At 42.4% G+C, this 18,190-nt stretch overlaps 1 protein-coding gene and 1 non-coding gene across 9 annotated transcripts in view; both read right to left on the minus strand.

Annotated features, from left to right (window-relative positions):
- The window catches only part of HNRNPD (heterogeneous nuclear ribonucleoprotein D), an 18,265-nt gene extending 4,429 nt beyond the window's left edge, over positions 1–13,836 (minus strand). For 4 of the 8 annotated variants that reach the window (XR_005882405.1, XM_040967467.1, XM_040967468.1 and 1 more), the window contains exons 1-4: positions 13,285–13,835; positions 11,485–11,541; positions 1,181–1,349; positions 150–311 (exon numbers count right to left, since the gene is read on the minus strand). Coding sequence is in view for 6 of the 8 variants with exons in the window: in XM_040967467.1 (XP_040823401.1) it covers positions 150–311; positions 1,181–1,349; positions 11,485–11,541; positions 13,285–13,523 (627 nt within the window). In the remaining 2 variants the exon portion in view is untranslated. Of the gene's footprint in view, positions 1–149; positions 312–1,180; positions 1,350–11,484; positions 11,542–13,284 lie in introns of all 8 variants that reach the window. The other 4 variants (XR_005882404.1, XM_040967465.1, XM_040967466.1 and 1 more) reach the window with 3 other exon arrangements.
- A 1,526-nt stretch (positions 13,837–15,362) lies between these two features.
- LOC121147640 lies at positions 15,363–15,524 on the minus strand. Its single transcript, XR_005882454.1, has one exon. It is a non-coding gene; the product is annotated as a U1 spliceosomal RNA (small nuclear RNA).
- Positions 15,525–18,190: the final 2,666 nt, after the last annotated feature.

Below are 18,190 nucleotides of genomic sequence, written 5' to 3' on the forward strand. Positions count from 1 at the left end.
CTGCTAGTAATTATTTTCAAACATCCTTACTCCAAAACCAGTCACACAATCTACTTAAAACACGGTTGAAAACTCAGTGATTTGAGTCTACTTAACGGGACAATCACATTCACACCAATCGCAAACGGGTCAGAACATTTATAACATACCTCACCAAAACCCCCAAAGTACTCTCTGATTTTCTCTTCAGGTGTATCTGGAGAAAGGCCACCAACAAAAATTTTTTTAACAGGTTCTTTTGTTTTCATGGCTTTGGCCCTTTTAGGGTCAATCACTTTTCCATTCAATTTATGTTCTTTCTGATCCATGACCTAAAGAAACCAGAGTTTTTCATTTTTAAATATGCATAATTTAATTAAGAATATTAACTTAAATCTTAACTATACCTAAAGCAAAGCACAAATTGTCAAGTCATGTGGAGACATGGTAAGTGCTAATGTCATGTTTTAACAGTATTAAAATCTAAAGGTCGGGGCCCAGTGTCATAGCATAGTGGTTTAAGTCCTCGCCTTCCACGCACTGGGATCCCATATGGGCGCCGGTTCTAATCCCAGCAGCTCCACTTCCCAATCAGCTTCCTGCTTGTAGCCTGGGAAAGCAGTTGAGGACAGAACAAAGCCTTGGGACCTTGCACCCACGTGGAAGACCCGGAAGAAGCTCCTGGCTTTGGATTGGCTCAGCTCCAACTGCTACAGCCACTTAGGGAGTGAACTATTGGACAAAAGATCTTCCTCTCTGTCTCTCCTCCTCTCTGTATATCTGCCTTTCCAATAAAAAATAAGTAAATCTTAAAAAAAAAATAAAAAATCTAAAAATCGAAAGAGTATAGCCAATTATTACTAGACAATCATCTCCTTTAACTGGCAGGGACATAACAAACATGATTATTAAATTCCCCTTAGCCCAGGACCAAAATTATGAAGTCAGTAAAAAGCCAACTCAACAAAATTTCAAAATATCTTCTAATCAGGTGTCTTTAAGTATCGTATTTTTTAATTAATTTATCAAAGCCTGACACACATAACATTCAATAAAAATTATTGAACCCCCTTCTCTTTATACAATTGATTTGGGGAAGAACTGTATTTCTCCCTGTATTTGTAAAAGGGGAACCATAATGAGCAAACTCCTTCAAACTATTCGTGCTTTAATATTTTGTATAGAATATATAACACGCTACCTTATCTACACTCTCCGACTCTTTAAATAGCACAAAGCCAAAACCCCTTGATCGCCCTGTGATAGGATCTAACTTCAGAGTGCAGTCTACAACTTCACCAAATTTGGAAAAGTAGTCCTTCAGATCTTTCTTTGTAGTGTCCCAGCTAAGGCCTCCTATAAACATTTTCCTGTAAAGACAAAAAGCAGTATTAATATACTAAGAAAAATTTAACTTTAAGTTTTATCTGTTATCATTAACACACCTTTCTCTCTTTTGCACCAATTTACTGGGCAGTTTATCATTAAAATATCCCTTATCAAGAGGCATCCAATCCCAGATACAAGTTTTGCTTTTCACTGCTGCTCTTGAACAATTACAGAATAGAGCGCAAGCAGGAAATTAATCTTTCCACTCACTAAAGGTAAGTATGTACCAAAGGTAAAATTGCACATTAACTTTTGATAAACATACATTAAATACTGTTAGCCATAGCTTCAAATCTCTCTTCCATACTTGTCACAGGCTAGGCCATCCCCAATGATCACAGTAACCAGCAGCCTGTCTGCTAAAGTGCTTCACTTATCAACAGTTCTTATTAACAAAGCTTTTAGCACAGAAAATGGTAAAGTCTTGTCTCACAAATAGTGAACCAACTTCTTGACGTGCTAAGGCCAAAGTGACCAGGTAGATAATTAAGTGAAAATAACCCAATGAAAAGCACAGTCTATTCTACAGATTTATTTACAGTAGAACCTCAGTTAACCAGCAATAAAAAATTTTAAGCCACCAGGACAAAACCAAAGACACACAGTAAAACAAAATATTTTCAGGGTCTTAACATTTTTGTAGCAAAAATTGTACAAATTCAAATCTGGAAACTGATCCTTTTTACAACTGCTCCCTTCAGAAACAAACTGATCTATGCCACCTTCCCTTTAAAGAAAAAAGACCAGAAGTTTATATTTTAAGTATAAACTGTCAGAATTTGTTATTTGAGATTTAAGTATTTCACCATAGGGTGGGAGGAAATCATATTTGCTCAAGGTTTTCTTTTCTTTGCAACTGGGTGGTCAAGCCTAGGATGGGGAAATGCTACTTTCAGTTCCAGCAAAGACATTATAAAACCTCTCCATCTTGTGGGCTTCTGAGACACTGCCACTAAGGTTCATCCTCACTCTCCCCAAAGATGCCCGATTAACTGAGGTGATACTGATGCGTTTACTGTTTTACTTCTAATGCCTAAGCTAACTCTCAGCCCTGTAAACTGGCCTTCCCATTTCAGGTCAGGGTTTAGACACAGACATGTATTCTAAAGTGAACCATTTGTTTCTTCGTTTTTTTCTTTTTTCAATTTTTAGGACTTCTCAAAATTCCCACATGTAAATTAACACCTTCAACCCTTTGGCATTTTATAATAGTGTAATAAAAACACCCCTAATGTTGGGTAGGTATTTTAGATATTTGTTATTACATGGAAAAAAAGTTTTGAGGCATTTTTCTTTCATTAAAATGTAATGTACAATCCTTATTTGTGTAATTCGCTTCAAGGGCCTTGTTTTTAATCTAAAGATCCAGAATACTTCCTTCTTTACCAACATTAAGTCTTTTAAGATGAAGAGATTATCATCTTTTTAAATTTGAGACAGAACTATAAAAAACAATGCGCTCTTGGTAAATTCTAGAACAGAAACAAGCATCCATCAGCAAAGTTAGAAATGATTTCAGCCTGAAGACAACAGAGCTGCACACAAAAGCCTTATTGTAAACAGCTTAAGTTGAACAAAATCAAAACGTTTGGTCTATTAATCAGGTATCAAGACAGAACTTGCTCTGATTATTTCACCAAACCAGTACTAGCATTAGGAAAGTATCCTGGATTGTCAATGTGCTTCAAAGATAAAAGTCAATTTTCTTATACATAAACTCACCAAATTGGTCAGTATTCTGTAAACACACTACCCTTTGGAGTTAAAAGGGTTCCCCCTAGAGACATTTCTTCCTACATAACCAATTCTATTTATCCAGAATATTAACTATTCTGATCAATGATACTTCTATATATATCATGCAATGATTATCTGTTCTCAGAAAAAAATATATATATAGCATAATACATGGCAGAACTTCAGCTACCCAGTACCCTCCAAGAGAATAAGGAGCCAAGAATTCCACCTTCCTTGGGGCCGGCGTTAGGGTGCAGTTGGGTCAAGTTGCAGCCTGCGATGCTGGCATCCCATATGGACGCTGGTTCCAGTCCTGGCTGTTCCACCTCCCATCCAGCTCACTGCTAATGCGCCTGGGAAAGAGCACAAGACGGCCCAAGTGGTTGGGCCCCTGCCAACTTTGTGGGAGACCCAGATGGAGTTCCAGGCTCCTGCTCCAACATGGCCCAGCCTGTTGTGGCCATTTGGGAAGTGAACCAGCTAATAGGAAGATTCTTTTCTCTCTCCACCCATAACTCTTCAAAATATTTTTTTTTAAAAAAAAGGATAAGAATTCCATCTTCCTTAAAGTGTTGCTTAATCCTTCCCAGTTTTTTAACCTTCAACTATTCGTAGTGATTTTTTTTCTGTAACATCTCATATTCTTCTGCCTTCATAATAAAAATATTACAATTATGATATAACGTTCTACGGGTCAGTCATTAATATATCATAACTATTGTAGAATGCCTGTAGGGTCCTCTAAAATTAGCAATTACATCAAGTCATTTCATTTCCTTACTGCTTTTTACAAGCTGTATTTTTCATTTCTGCCAGGTTAATCATCAAGCATCACTTTAAAATGTCTACTTTCCCATTTTACATGGAAAGTAGCCAGCTCCCAACTTTACATAAAGTCAGTAGTTTCTAAGTAGCCACCTAAGCGGCTCTTCTTTGAAACAATGTATTAATTTTCTGGCAGGGCCACCCCCCCCCAAAATACACTTGCTGTTTTTTTCCTACTCTAATTAAAAACAACTGCTGGACATTGTATCCACCAGACAGTTGAATATGCTACAATGATCACAAACTATACTACACTATACCAAGTCCATTTCACTTTTATTCAATGGAACATATTAAATCCACTTCTTTATTCTGTAGGCACAGCAAGCAGTAACTATAACAAAAGGTTTATCTCAATCATGAAAAAAATGAGCTCTCCTCCCTGAGGATATGGCATAAGGTAATACCAACTTCAATTATCTGTATTTATAAAACTATCTTGCTTAAAGCACCACGTCTGTCCAGATTCTCTCTGCTGTCTTAACCACAAAGACTGATTTTCAAGCTGTTGCCATTCCTACAGAGTTACACTTTAACATGTAGTAGTGATGGAACTCTAGAAAACAATAAAAGCAGCCAAGATAAAACTACTAAAATTTGTTCAAGTAACAACAAAAATGGCCCAAAAAGCTACAACACAAGTTTAAAATCTGATTCTGGCCCAAACACCTGGCACAGCAGCTGAGAACTGACCTGGATGACGCCTTCACCCTGTACTACAGTGTGCAGGTCCAAGGCCTGAGCTGGCTGTGAATGTCACCTTCTGCTAACAACCCCCATGCCCTGCAAGCAGCAGTTAGGTCCCTGGTATCACGTGGGACGCCTGCATTAAGTTCTGGGCTCCTAGCTTCTGCTGGCTGTTCTGTACACTGAGGAATGAACCAGAAAATCAAAGATCTCTTCCCCTTCCTGATTTGCCTTTCAAGTAAAATAAATCTTTTAAATCATTTACATTACAAATTGGTCTTAAGTTATTATAAGAGAATCAATAATCCCCATTCATCTACAATATTGGTAAAGTTTAATTTCTCAATCCTACCTATGAAGTCTCTGCTTTCAGAGGCTGATATTACAGTAATGAAAGCAAATGGTAAGCATAAAGGTAAGTGACTGGGTTGGAAGCAACTATTCAAATGGTATGTGGGTCATTCAGCACCTCGGGTTGTGTTGTGCACCAACTTACTACCCTTCAGCACAAGGTCAGAGGCAGGAAAGCCAAACTGCCTACAAAGCTGCCGACCCCCAAGTCAAACCATAAAGCTCCAACTCTGTCTCCCCATTTGTAAAGAGCATACTTTAGATATCCACAGTGAGAAGTAAATCCCACCGCTTCACTTACAGTGCACAGAACAGAGCCCCACACACCCTAATTACTTAAGTTATTTCAAAGGGGCAAAACAATCTAAATAAAGCAACCTTTCATTTACTCTATGGCTTAAGTTTTTAATTACACAATTTATATAAGCTTTCCAATATGAAAGGGAAGAGAAAAAAGTTTTCTGAGTTTTACATAAATGTATCTTAAGATTTTTATTTCCAACATTAGTCTCAAAGTAGCCCAGAAATTTTAAAATATCCCATGAAAAAAAAATAGACTAGCAATCAAATCATCATTTACCTAAGGCCCTTTAAATGTTAACTTCTAAAATCATCCTGACAACTTCACTAAACTACATAAATACAAATCACTCTAGTAAAAAAGAAAAAAAAAACTTAAAACACAGAGGAATATTAATAGAAAATATTCCAACTTAAAAATCCAGTCAGGACCTGTACTGTGGTGGGACAAATTAAGCCACAGTCCACAACACTGTACCCCATCTGGATGACAAGTTCAAGTTCCCACTGCTCTACTTGAGATGGAACTGACAACCTGAGCCAGCAGCAAACAGCCAAAGAGTCTGGGTGTCAGAATTGAGGTGAGGCTCTTTCCTGGCCTTAGCCTGCCCCAGCTCAGGCCACTACGGCCACAGGGGGAGTGAGCCAGCGGATGAAGTCTGCCCCTGTCTCCCTCTCCCCATCCACAATTCTGCCTTTCAAACAAGTGAATATTCTGGAGAAAAAATGGTTTTATCACTACGGTTTAACTTATTTTTCGTAAGTCTACTGAAGTTACCAGATTTAATGTTACAAGTCAATAATTAAGTATTTCATTTTAAGATACTTTCCTGGGCCTGGTGCAAAAGCTCAACCAGCTAAAATCTTGCCTTGCAAATGCCAGGACCCCTTATGGGCGCCAGTTCATGTCCTACCTACTCCACTTTCCTTCTGGCTCCCTGCTCATGGCCTGGGAAGGCAGCAGAGGATGCCACAAAACCTTGGGTCCCTGCACCCAATGGAAGACTTAGAAGAAGCTCCTAGCTCCTGGATCCTGGCTTTGGATCAGCTCAACTCAAGCCCTTGCGGTCACTTGAGGAGTGAACCAGAGGATGGAAGATCTTTCTTTCTCTCCTCTCTACGAAAATCTTCCTTTCCAATGAAAGTAACTAAGCGATACTTTCCCATTTTCAACACAACACTTTTTTAGAGGCAAAAGAATAAACATTACACTTCCAATTCTGGAATTGAAACCAAAATGGTGTTACTATTAAAACAATTCCTAACATCTTATCATACACCTGTAGCTTAATAACAACTTCTAATAACAAGTTCTGACAGTTTAAAAAATGACGACAGAATGTCAACCTGTATCTCCTTCAAGTACGTAGCAAAACCGCCAATCACCAGGATAATGGCCAAGGTAACGTGTTTGTGCAAAAACATATTAATCCTTATTTAAATAACTTCCTAAGTATCCCATTATTACAATTATTCTTCTAAAACTCCAGAATGACAAATATATTGAAATCTCACTAGCACATAAGAAATAAACCAGTTTTCTATCGTACTTTCCAAGTAGCTATCATCAAACAGTTTGGAGTGGCTTCAGAATTTGCATTAAAACCACTCTTATCTGGTATATAATCTGCACAACTACTTTTAATTATTTAAAACTAAAAAGAATACTAAAGTTAGCCAATAAAATCTTTCACAAAAAAGCTTCAGTCAATAAATTCTAAATTTCTATTACCATTTTCCCTGGATTTCTTTTTTATGGTGTAAAACACTTTATTTGCATGGCCTCATTCAATCTTCATGTAATCTTATAAAGTATCAAAACCGCTTGCTCTTACAGTGTACATTCAGACACTGAATCTAAGAGGTTCAGTAACTTATCCAAGCATACACAGCCTGGAGATGGCAAAGTTCATCCACGACACAATATTATTGGTCTGCCTACATCTCTTCAACCTAGTCGTCTCACAGACTTCTTCTGCGAAAGAGGAAAACCTGAATTACACTTCCTTACTTAAAAGGAGTCACATTACTATCTTTCTGCCTAACGAATAAAACCATTTTCACTGGCTTTCTACATACACTGATATTTTTCAAGGTAAATGAGGGAAAAAAAAAATTCTCATTTTTATTCAAGACTAACAATGGATGAAATCTCTTTAAAGCAAGATTAATTCTTCTATATTAAACCTCATTACTTATACTTCAGAATGAACCTATGAACAAATGAAACCTAGGGCAAGCGCCGTGGTGCAGTGGGTCACGCCAACACCCGTGGCACTGATATCACCCCTGCTAGTTCCAGTCAGCCACCGACTCCCAGTCCAGCTCACTCGAACACACTGGAAGAAGCGGAAGACGATGGACCAGCAGAGTGCCCATCATGCACACAGGAGACTTCCAGAGTTCCACGTTCCTGGCTTCGGCCTGGCACAGCTCTAGCCTCTGAGGCCATTTGGGAAGAGAACCAGCAGGCAGAAGATCTTTCTCTCCCTGTCACTCTGCCTTTCAAATGTTAAAAAACAAAATAACAACAACAACAAAAAGAAACCCACACAAGTTTGAAAACAATAAGATCATTTTAAAAATACTTTAAATCCAAACCAACATTTTTCATTACAAGGAAGCAGATACTAAAAATTTTAACTTTCTAAATAAACTCAATCCACTTTCTACTTTCTAAAGTAAACTCCCATTTATCTAGCAGATAAGGAATGGTGCTTCCTTCAAAGCATGAATGTTCTGGTTAACTGAGATCACTACACAATCACAATTCCATGAAGCTTTCTATCAGAAATCAAGATTTTGGGGGTTTTCTGATGCATTTTCACCCTTTTTCAGTGCTTGAAAATATTACTTTTCAATGGCACAAGGGGAAACCTACATGAGATTTATTCCATGACACTGTCTGTTGGTTGCCTTTTAAATATTTCACAAGAGGGAAGGGCTAGGTTTCCGGGCGCTCTGTGCTTTTTGCAAACGTGAAGATAAGCAGCAGTTGACAGCACATTCTGCATTGCTTAAACTCATGACTGACCACAAGCTGCCAGTAAATTTGAGTCCTCCCTCCCACCTCCAGACAATCTTAAATACCTAGCACCAATGCATGACTTAACACTCCAGAAACTGAAACATGCTTACCTTTACTCCACAGGAGTAAATCACTGGCAATCAACTATTGGGACAGCAGATAATACAAGCTATGAAAGCAGGTTATGTAGGCAATCTTCCTGTGGGGAGCACTGTTTCCAATACAGATCAGCAAACCAGGTTATAAACACGCTTTACCTGAGACCACACTGTTGAAAACGGAAGTACCACAGATTTCATGTTTCCAGCACCCAGTTCAGGGCCCTAGCTACCAAAACACTGAAGCAAAATTAATGTCAAATCAAACTTGGGACAAACAGACGTTACGTTTCATTCCATCTGTTAATCTGCACACACACTGAGGTGCGCATAGCCTTTCAGTGGAATGGGGAAAAACGTTACTCTATTTCTTTTTTAATGTTTTAAAACATTGTCATTTGAAAGATGAACCTAAGCCTCCTTCATGGGGGCCATGAATCACATTAAAACGGGAAAATGTTTTCACCCTAGGGCAGCCTTGGCGTCCCCAAGGGAAGCACACACTACTTTTACAGAAGGGGTCACCAAGCCTGAGAAAGGAACGTGGGTTAAAGCACGTATGCTTATCTGAGAAAGCAACACTGAAAAACTTAAATGTCATCTCCAATTTCAAGCTTAAAAAGTCAGGAGAATTTCATTTTCATAATAAACAATTTGAAATGTAAACAAAACTATTCCTTTAAATAGTCATCCTAAGATTAGGGACTTAGGACATGACGTTCCACAATTTTAACCCAAGAAACTGGGCAAAAGTTCCAAAGAATGCTAACATCAAATCCCATACCTACACAGGTCTCAACTTTACACTTAACTGAACCAAAGGCCAGTAAATTTAGAGACTACTCAGAACTATCCTACAAAGAAAACCTATGTTCAAACTGTCCTAGGAGGATTAATGTTACCAACGTGGATCTTAAATATTCAGAACAAAAACATGTGAGCCCAACTGTCTTAAAACTAGACAGGTAACAACCTACAGCAGAACTCAAAAAATACATATCCTAGTACCATATATCACACTGCTGTGCTTTGGCTGAACTATGAGGAATTCTTTGGCTTCCTACCCAGCCCAGCAGGAACATTAATATAATCTACTCCTTGCTAAAAGCTGAATGCTATCACAACATTCTGACTTTGCACTGATCTCCCCTGGGGAGCTGCTATGTGGTCCCATATACTGTGCCGGACACTATGTAAGTTTAAGGTACCTACCCCAAAAGAACTGCAGCACTGCAGAGGACAGAATGAGGCCACACCATAAAGCAAAATGGGAAGAAACGCCAATGCAACTGCTCTTAAGTAAAAACTAGGAATGTTAACACTGGAAAGATTAAAGCAAGGTGAATGCAAGAAGACATTTTACTATGGAATACCCAATTATCCTCAAGCCCCACAGTCAACTGCAGAAACACTCACTACAAGTGTAGCAAAGATGTACTAATAGTTCTGCATTCGTTTCTGTAAAAGGCAAAGAAACAAAAACTAGATCCACAACAAACTGACTTTTAAACCCTTTTTAGAACGAAAGTATAACCATTTCTAAGAATAGAAATTGGATTTCTAAGAACGCATGTATGCGGAACTGTGTATAACAAATCAGACGCTTTTATATTTAAGAATTCTTATATGAAACTACAAAGCTTGCCCAGTATCCTTCAATGTTGGAGACAAGAAAGGAAAAAAATGACAAGTAGACACCAAAAAGTTTAAATGTCTTGAGAACTTCTTGTTCATAAGCAAAACCCTTACTGTATAAATATAATATGCTCGACTTTAAGTCAAATTCAGCAAAATCTTAGGTGGTGACAAAGCTAGCTATACTTCAATGTCCATCTGCCATAAATATGTAGCCCATTTTTCCTAAGAGGTCATCCAAAGAGTTGTAAACTATGTAGCTTTATTTAGTGGGGCAAGCATAACTCTGTCAAAACACTGTCTTTCAAACCTAAAGTCTCTGGTCATTCATATGAAATTACTAGTTAATGAAAAATGGTCATAATCTTTAATGTGTCACCATTATCTAACAATAAAACTGATCGATGTCAAGTTGTTACCAAGTAGGGGGAATATGTTCATATTATTCATCCACATATTTTTATTCTATATGTTTAATTTCAATGCCACTTTCATATTCTTTTTTGATTTTCATTTAGCCTACTCTTTCTAGTCTCTCCCCCACCCAATACTGGACAGATTTTGAGTAATGCACAAATCCTGTGTAAAATTTAAATGTTATCCAAATGGGTTCTTAAAACAGAATGTAGTCTGTGCAAAGAAATAGCAACTGTCTAGAAGCTGCAGGCCTCCTCATCTCCACAGGTAGCAATCCCAACTCATGGAAAACTCAAATATCCCAAAGGTATTAGACTGACATTAAGGAGAGGGGAAAGGCAGGATAAAAAGAACAATACTCAACCTACCAGCCTCCAAAGAGAAGTCATGCAATTGTGAATACATGTCAACCAACTGTAATTAACATTCCAGCCAAATCACACTGAAAATAAAAAATCTGGTAAGAGCTGTAATGGAAAGCCACACTGGCCCGCCTCTGACAGTACACAGCCAATGGTCATTAAGTGAAAAGTACAAATAGGGCGGTAACGAGACAAACATTTTTACGTTAACACAGTACTACTTCAATGGTTTTACTTCTGACAGCTCCAAACGTTTTAGTATAGCATGCAAGATAGTTTAAGTACACAATATTTTATAGCAAGGGAGTCTTCATATTTAGCATTAAACAAATTAACCAAAGTTGGGAATTAACCAAAGTTTTTCAACAAAAACAAATCAAATGGGAAATTACATTAAATTTCTCTTCTCCAGATATAGATACTATTACTAAACATATTTAGCACAAAGTGGTCACGCTTCAATCATGCACTGCCCAACAGCAAACACCGCGTTAATGGCATCAACGTTGCCCAAAGATTATGCACGATGCTGAAAAGCTTTTATATCCCAGGTACAAGACAGCCTACAGTAATGTCTAGAATTCCCTGGGGATCAATGGGCAACTAACCAGTATACAGATTCCGTATGTTATCACTGAAATCGTTATAATACAGAAATAAAATTTAAAAGTTTTACCATTCTTCCCGCTGTGCCGTCGCTGCTTCAGTGTGTCGTGGGGAGGAGTTTGAATGGCTAGGGAATTAACAACCGGTACAGCAACCAATCAAAATGCTAGTTTTAGCTTTTGGCATTGTAAGGGTTAAAAACTTTTCATTCATCTACACTTCAACAGTAGGTAACTACTGTTCGGTGATCGGGAAAACTCGGGGCTGACAGAAAACCTGTCTCAAATATTTTAAGTTACGCAATCATTCTGGTGCCTCTGTCCAAACAATTCACAAAGTAAAAACCAAAATGTTACAGGCTTGAATTTCCAAATAGTTAACATATTCCTTTCTCCAACTAGGTTAACACAGAATTCAAGCTTCGTGTAACTGGAAAAAGCTCACCACCCCTTCCACCTGCACTCCCCCCACCCCCCAGCCAGCCCAAGCAGCAAACCAGCCTGGCAAGCTGGCCTGGGCTGGGATTATCACAATCTATATTCCAAAGCGCCTCGTCCCCTTCCCTCCCTCATCCCTGCTGCTGTATCCCACCGAGGGAAACCGTGTTTTCACGGGGCTAAAACGGTGTCTCGTTGCCGTTACCCTCCCATCAACACCTCTCGCCTGGCCAAAGTGAGAAAGACACACACATTCCCTATTACAAAAGCACTGACCCAGGATCAGCAGCCAGTTCGGGAAGAAGAACGCCCAACCACAACCCGACTCATCCCTCCTAACTCCCGCACTAGGCTCCCGATCCCAAGGCTGCGTTCCAACCCATCACATGCAGCTTTAGGTAGTACAGTCAGAACCGTTACGCCAAATAGAGAAAGCAAGTTTGTACTGAACGCACCTCCTCTTCCCCCCCAAAAAAATTCCACAGCACAATACAGGATGTGTTCAGTTTATGAAAGAGGGCCAGTAGGCCTCCTTTTACAGGGAGAGGAATCCACAGACCAAAAAAGAAAAAAGCCGACCTGGGCACCAGAAAATAAAGAAGGATTACAGGAAAAAAAAAAAAAAAGGCGAAGTGCACCGAATCGATAAGAACCATCGGGAAACCCGAGTGGAAGGCACGAAATGGGTGCGCGCTTAGAACCCCGGCGGGGGCCGGGGCGGGGAGCAGGAGCTCCGAGTCAAGCGCAGGCCCTGCCGCTGCTGCCCAGGAATTTGGCATGGCCGAGGCCCATAACACCAGGGCCGGGCGGTGCCCTGGGCCGAAGGGGGCACCCGCGGGGCGGCGGCGGACAAACCCCCAGCCCAAACTTCCTCCACGGGCTGGGGAAAGATCGGCCTGGAAGGCGTCGCGGGAGCGGGGACGTCCCCCAAAACCTGAGCTCACAAACAATCGGGGCGACTCGGGGGCACCCAGGAAGGAGGGCAGGCCTAGCACTTTAGGAAAAAATGAGGGGAACAGGTAGCCACAGAAGAAGGGGGGGGGGGGGGAAGTGTCCAAAACAGACAAAAAAAAAGGGGGGGGAGATGATGCCCATCAAGGCGAGAAAAAAAATCCTGGCGGTTCCGTGGGTGGAAGGCGACCCACGACCGAGGGAGGACAGGAGGGCGGGCCGGCCAGCTGCACGGTGACGGCTATAGGTGGCAACGTGTGTGTGTGCGATGGGAGAGGGGAGGGAGGCGGCGACAGCCGGGGACGGAGGGGGTGAAAAAGGGGGTGTCCCTGGGAGCCCCAAGGCAGGACCGGAGCGCGGAGGCTGCAGGGCTGGCCTGGCCGACGGGCGAGAGCGGGAACGAGGCCTAGAAGGCGGGGAGCGGGGCCTGGGGGGAGGGGGCCTACTCGGGCCTCACTATCCCGGGCCGCCCCCTTACTCACCCTTCGTCCTCCTCGTTCTTACTGGCGTCGATCTTGGCCCCCTCGGACTCGACGCTGCCTCCTTCGGTGCCTCCGGCCGCTGTGCCGCCCCCGGTCCCGGCTCCGCTTCCCGCCGCCGCTGCCCCCTGCGCCGCCGCCGCCACCATGGCTCCCTCCTGCTCGCCCGCCGAGCCGCCTACCGCCGCCGCCGCCGCCGTGGCCGCCTCCGCCCCGTCCCCGCCGAACTGCTCCTCCGACATGCTGCTCCTGCCTCCGCCGCCGACAAGACACCCGCCGCCGCGAACCGAAACTAGCAGCAAAGTAAGCCCCGTCGCCGCCGGCCGCGCGCCCGCTCAGCCTCGCCGAGCACACAGAGACGGTGCGCGCCTGCCTCCGCCGAAGGCTCCGGTGCCGCTCCCTGGCCTGCCCGCCTCGCCTCCCACTTTCACGCGGAGCGCACTCCCGCTCTCACCCGGCTGCACTTTAAAAAAAAAAAAAAAAAAATTGAAGAAACAGCGGCGGCCACTCTTGCCTCCTCGCTTTAATGGCGCCGCCGCGGACCACCTAAAATGGCCGACGGAAGAACGGCGCGTCCCGGTCACGTGACACGGAGCGCGCCCTTGGCGCCTCCTCCGCCCCCTCCACCGAGAGGCTTTTTTTTTTTTTTAATCTCCTTTTTCCCTCCTCCATCCCCGAGCCCGCCCTCTCGCTCCCTTTTATACCTTCGTCTCACGCGTCGCGCCAGGCTTTTAAAAGGAAACGGAAGTGGCGTGGGTCAGGCGGCCGCGCGGGGACCACCGAAAACGTGGGGCGCGGTACGGGAGGGAAACCCAGAGGGGGGTTCCTTCGTCGGTTCTCCGCCACGCCAAGCGCCTCTGGGCATCCCGAAGCTGGTCGGGCACCGGCCACATCATCCCGTTCGGGTGTGCGGGGCACTTGGCGCAAAGGCGACTGTGAGCCTCATGCCCGGCTGCTGGCATCGGCTCCGGCCGCGCGGGTCCGGGGACACTGAGCTTTCAGCCCTACAGCCGCTGTTCTCCGGAGTCGGTGAGGACTCGAAAATATTTTTGTCTTTTAAAAGACGCCCTTCAGTGAACATTTTTGTTTGCCCTCGCCCTCTTGTCTCCTGGAATGTGTCGGCCAAGAAAGCAGGTACCCTTGTGCGTTTTCTAGTATCAGGGTTGTTTTTGCTTTGCCCGTGTTCATTGCAAGATCTGAAAACCTACCGCGACTCGCTGTAGAAAATAGTATTCAATCAAGAATTCACTTCACGTTTTCTGTGGAGTCTCTGTATTAAAGTGTACGAGTAGAACTGCGATGAATCATCTTTACGAGTTTTGTTGAGTTGAGGTGGTGGTGGTGGTTTTTAAAGACACCGTTAAGCGTTTCAGGGCACCAGTAAAATTATTCTCTAATAGACCTATTGGAAATTCCAAGTGCCTGGGCCAGGAACCAGATTGTTCGCACTTTAGGATTTGCCGCTGCCTGCCATCTGCTCTCTCTAGAAGGAAGTGAAGCTTCTAGGAACTTCTGAAGTCAACAAAGACTTTTGTTCAGTATGTGTCCAGCATCTGAAAAAATGAAAAGTTTGCAAAATACAGCCAGCAGCTTGAGAGATTGAATATTTGTTTTCTAGTATGTAGTTAAATGAATTTGTGTGAGTTCTACATCATCCATAAATCTAAAGAAGGATTTCAAACTGACGGGATTTGAGTTGAATTTTCGTTGCAGAAGAACCCATACTCAAGACCGTAGCTCAGGTTCTGGAAACATCTGAATACCAAGCCTCCTCAAGAAGCAGCTCACAAAGGCAGAGCCAGTGAAGTTTATCTGAAAGTGGTAATGACTTGCACGTTTCTTTCCATCTGCCAAAATATTCAGCGAGGAACCTATGGATGGGAGCTGCCTGCCTGTCAAATACATGCATACATACATGAACAAACAAATAAGCTTGGGCTTGCATCCAATGTCACAGTCCCTGGAGTTCCCTCCTACTCCAGCCCTGCCCTGCCTGTTGAGGCATTTGGGGATGTGAAGGAGCCAATGGAAGCTCTCCGTCTCTTTCTGCCTTTTAGCAAAGTTGGGTTTTTGGGAGGGGGGTAGGGAGCGTGAACACAGTCCCCCACTGTCACAGATTACAGCAGTCCAATTTCCCACATTTGGGGAAATCGCAGGGGTCAGCACATCCCAAGTGCAATGGGTGAACCTCGCCCTAGGAAAATCACCTGTGTGACCATAATATCTCCCCTGAAGATAACTGTAGTTTCTTTTGAAATACTGTCAAACTTGAAAAAGTATCTCAAAAGTATCTGTTTTCACATTAGCCACCTAGTTTCAGGCAAACCAAGCAATTAAGGCACTCTTCTGCCTGTCATCTCACTTCATCTCAAGCTTAAAAAATACCTCTCTAGAGCCTGCTTTTAGCACAGTAGGTTAAGCTCCAACTGTGACACCAGCATCCCATGTCACAGTTTACTGGCAACCTGGCTGCCCTGCTTCAAATCCAGCTCTCTGCTAATGCACTTGACAAAGCAGTGGGAGATGCCCATATACATGGGTGTCTTACCCACCTAAGAAGTGGGTGAAGGGAAGTTCTGGGCTCCTGGCTTCTACTGGATTGTGGCCATTTGGGAAGTGACCAAGAAGCTGGAAGATCTCTGTCATGCACTCTGTTACTCTGCCAAAATGCAAAAATATTTCACACATTCATAAGCCAGACTTAAATGTTAAATGGTTAGAGATGCTGGTTGACCTGGCCCAGATGACTCAAGAAAGCAACATCTCCAGGACATGAAAAAGCGCAGTGTTATGAGGCTCCCAGAATGTTTCAGGTAGTACACAGAAACACTGTATCTTCAGTGAATTCAGTCAATACTGGGGGACTTTGTAAAAAGGCAAAGGAAAATTCACTTCCAAGTTGAACTGGAAATTCTCTCAGCTGCCATGAGAAGCATACGCCTAAGTCGACGAGTCAGTCTTGGCCTGCTAGATGTAGCCTACAGAGTGGGGTTTGTATTGCAGTTAGCAGTCTGGGATAAACTGATGAACAGCAGGAAGAACCCATTTCCTGTTGTCAAATGGCCTTTTCCCCACCTAGACCCATTTGCCCACTTGAATAACATACTTAGTAGGTACTTTGTTGAATAAGTAGTTTGTGAATCTGGGTATGGTGACCAATTTCCCACATGGTAAACGTTTCTCTGTCATTACTCTTGGTTATCAGAAAGCTCTTACATGACTAATAAAATGGAAGCCCCATTAGCTATCAGTCAGACTGCATTTCAGCAACCAAGTGTATCCACTGTAGAGTCTGAGTTATACTTAATCATGGAGTTGTCAAAAAAAGGTGCCTTCAGGACCAGTTAAAGAAAACTTAACTTGAAAAGAATACAACAAGAAGGCAGATTAGTCAACTGAAATCAGACATACTTATGAAACTGCTTAACTTCACCATTTGAATATCTCAACACTTCAAGTTTTAGCTGTCCAACTCAACTTTTCCTATAAATCTGCTGCTTTTACCTTCCTCTTCTCAGTAAATGACATCCCTACCTGCTCTTGTGCTCTTAACAAAAACCAAAGCATCATTTGCAATATCTCCCTCACACACTCAATCACCAACTCTTTCTGCCTCCAGAATAAGTATTCGTCTAATTACTTCTTAGGCCATAAATACTGGAGTATTTTATACATAATCACTTTCTACCATGTAGTGTGTTTATGGCATGAGTATATATTTCTGGTGCTAGGGATATAAGTCGCTAAAACAAACAAGGTCTCTGGTTTCATGACCAAAAAGGAATGACAAAATAAGTAGATAATACACTGTTAAGCTGTAACAGAAAGAAAAATAGTAAGGTACTATAGACAAATGTGTACTATACTATAATCAGAGAAGACTCTTTGAGGAAGTAACTAAAAGTAAATAAGGGGGAAGACCATACACAACTTACAGAAGAGTTGCAAGGCAAAGGTTATGTCTGGAAGGAGTGTGCTTGGTACTGACAATGAACAATGGAGGCCAGTATGAGAAGGAAGGAAGTGCAGTAGATCAAACCTGAGGAGTATCCAGGAACGAAATGACTTGTAAGCTGTGGTTAGCACCTGACTTAAAAAAAAATTTTTTTTAATTTTTATTTTCATTTGAAAGGCAGAGTTATAGATGAGAGACAAACAGGTCTTCTGTCCGCTGGTTCACTCCTCAAATAATTGAAATCTGAAGCCAGGAGTATCTTGCGATCTCCCATGTGGGTGCAGGGGCCCAAGGACTTGGACCATTCTCTTCACTGCATTCCCAGGCCATAGCAGGGAGCTGGTTGAAAGTAGAGTAGCCAGAAGTGGACTCAAAGCAGCATCCATGTGGGATTCCAGTGCTACAGATAGAGGCTTAGCCTACTATGTCATGGTACCAGGCCCAACTCCTTTTTAAGATTTTTTTTTTTTTAGAAGCCACAGAACAGTTTTGAGCAGAGTAAGGATGTAATTTCACTGAAACTTCATTGCACATCACTCTAGATTGTGTATGGGTAGTGAATGGTAAGGTAGCATCCAGGAGAAATGTTCAAAGTCCCCTGTCTAGAGCAGGTATTGAGCCTGTCAACCGAGATCCTATTTAAGGTAGAGACAGGAAAATACAGACTGAGACAAAGAATCACATCTGTTAATTCACTCCCCAAATGCTGGCAGCAGCCCGGGCTAGGCCAAGCTGAATCCAGGAACCAAGAACTCAGCCAGGTCTCCAATGTGTGAGGTGAAAATCCACCCACTTGAACCTCCACCACTGCATCCCCAAGTCTACACTAGCAGGAAGCTGGAATCAGGAGCAGAAACAGAACTTAAACTGAGGCACTCCATAGTGAAATGTAAGTGTCTTAACTGGCTTCTTAACCACCAGACCAAACGCCAGTCCCAATGCAAGAATTTAAAG

The sequence above is a fragment of the Ochotona curzoniae genome, unplaced genomic scaffold (genome assembly GCF_017591425.1).
Source record: "Ochotona curzoniae isolate NIBS_2020 unplaced genomic scaffold, NIBS_Ocur_1.0 scaffold_4506, whole genome shotgun sequence".
Lineage (NCBI taxonomy): Eukaryota > Metazoa > Chordata > Mammalia > Lagomorpha > Ochotonidae > Ochotona > Ochotona curzoniae.